Source organism: Theobroma umbraticum, unplaced genomic scaffold (genome assembly GCF_002168275.2).
Source record: "Theobroma umbraticum cultivar Fairchild unplaced genomic scaffold, ASM216827v3 scaffold_130.0, whole genome shotgun sequence".
In the NCBI taxonomy this organism is placed as follows: Eukaryota; Viridiplantae; Streptophyta; class Magnoliopsida; order Malvales; family Malvaceae; genus Theobroma; species Theobroma umbraticum.
In genome coordinates, this window is record NW_018397264.1 from 3,532,171 (window position 1) to 3,534,263 (window position 2,093).

At 35.5% G+C, this 2,093-nt stretch overlaps 1 protein-coding gene across 1 annotated transcript; it reads right to left on the reverse strand.

Annotated features, from left to right (window-relative positions):
- Positions 1–335: 335 nt before the first annotated feature.
- Positions 336–1,674, reverse strand: LOC110421414 (uncharacterized). The gene has a single exon (XM_089784503.1). The coding sequence runs from the start codon at positions 1,566–1,568 to the stop codon at positions 1,188–1,190; it is 381 nt and encodes a 126-aa protein (XP_089640629.1). The 5' UTR covers positions 1,569–1,674; the 3' UTR covers positions 336–1,187.
- Between the last annotated feature and the right edge of the window lie 419 nt (positions 1,675–2,093).

Here is a 2,093-nt window from a genome sequence, read left to right on the forward strand (position 1 = left end):
GATTAACAATCCTTTGTCAACCCAAAGTGAGGAGAATGGCTTCCATTTCCTAGCTAGCTAGATTTAATCTTTTCCCCTTGCTAGCAAGTAAGAATATGCACTAGTGTTTGGATTGACGGAAGGGCAGATGCCTGCTTGGAATCGGCAAAGAAAAAACCAAGGAATTGCATTAATGAAACAAAGTACAAAAGAGAATCATCAAGGTTTTATATGGTTATTAGTGAGCAACGTATTCACTTATACAGAGGATTTCCCACTACACTACTGGTGATGACCAAATCATATCTTATGACTTTTCGGTTTCAGATTTCTCGGGACATGTGTTTTGACAAGACAAATGAGGAAAAATCCATGTCCCATTTAATTGAATGATTTCCAAAGCTTAAAAAAGCAAAAGGGCAACCCACCCACTATCCACACCAAAAGATGACAGATCTGTCACCATTAAACTCCAGTCAGCTTCAAAGAGACACTCACTTTGCATCTCTCTCTCTCTCTTTCTTTCTCTCATGAGAGCCTTGCTTCATAAAAACCCATCTGCTTCATGGATAAGCATTTGGAAGCAGATTCAGAATCAGATCATCGAGAAGATGCCTATGCTTAGGGTTTATTTCACATGGGGCAATGGGCCCGCTTTTGAGTTTGTACCTCAAGCAAAAATTCCATACTGAAAACTCTTGAAAACTACAAGACTTTCTTTAGATTTATGAGATCTCAAAACTGTTATGACAAGATTAGGTAATTACTTGTTTAGTTAAATGATATAATAATTCAATTGATTTACGATGATATCACTCAATAAAAGACATCATAAAGTATGTCAAATCATATCTCTGCAACTAATAATTATACCAGAAATGAAGCATAATTTCTCTTTAGAGTGAACTATTACATAAAACCAATATACCAGGGCAATTGTTCTCTTCTGTCTTCAGAAAAATGTCTTACATATGCATATATAAATCATAAAACAAGTATATAATTCCATGCATGTAACAGTGTACCACATCCTGGCAAAGTGAAAATTGAGACAAATATTCCAAGTATAACTACTTTCTATATGTAGTCGTTATATACATTCCTTGCAGCATAAAAAAAAGAAGAGGGATGGGAGAATTCAGAATGAGGATGGTAAATTTAAAGACAATCGAACACGATAATGTTGGTGAAAATTGATGCTGCTTTGCTTACTTGTTGGATTCAGGATTTGGTCCACTAGGCACCTCGTGAGCAGCTGCCTTGAACTGTCGATCTGTAGTAGCAGTACTGCTGCCAGTAGTGCTGGTGGTAGTGGAGGTAGCAGCTGGGGTAGAAGAGGTGGAAAATGGGTGCAAATTTGTGGTAGAAGATGAGAGAAGTTGCCTGTAAGAGGAGCATATGGGAACCTTGGACATATAAGCTGGACGAGCAAAGAGAGGGGCAATCAGGAGAAGCACAAGAAAGAGGAGCAGCAAGGCATGTGACTTTGTTGAGGTTTCACAGATTGATGATTTGTTAGCTGTGGCCATGAAATTGCTATGACAAATAAACCAGTGCCCCCCAGTAATCCAGAAGGGATCAATATCCATGAACCAGTCAAGACTACCAAAGTCTGGTTTTTCTAAAGCAACAAGAGAACAAAAAATAAAAGAAACGAAAAAAAGAACAAGAAGGTAATGGTGAAATGGTGGAGTGTGAAAGTTGAAAGACAAATTTTTTATGCATTCCAGGATCTTATATAATGAGGTTAAAAGTTACATCACCTGCTTGTGAAATACCCTTAATGCCCAACTCTTATATCGTGTAACATTTGGCATTTGGTTACTAAATTAATTATATTTTACATATAACTACTAATGTTAAGTGTTCTGTGTAAAGTATAGTATATGATTCCTGATACATAGTACTAGAATCTAAAACTATATAAAGTGAAAGATGAATTATTATTCAGTGCACTTATTTAATGGTAGGAAGAAACCTAACTATGAAATTAAGATATTAAGAACATATCATAAAAATAAAAACATATTAAACAATTAATTGTATAGTTTATATAATATACCAAGGAGTACAGTATATGCAAAAATAAGCTTTACTTTGATTAAACAAGGTCT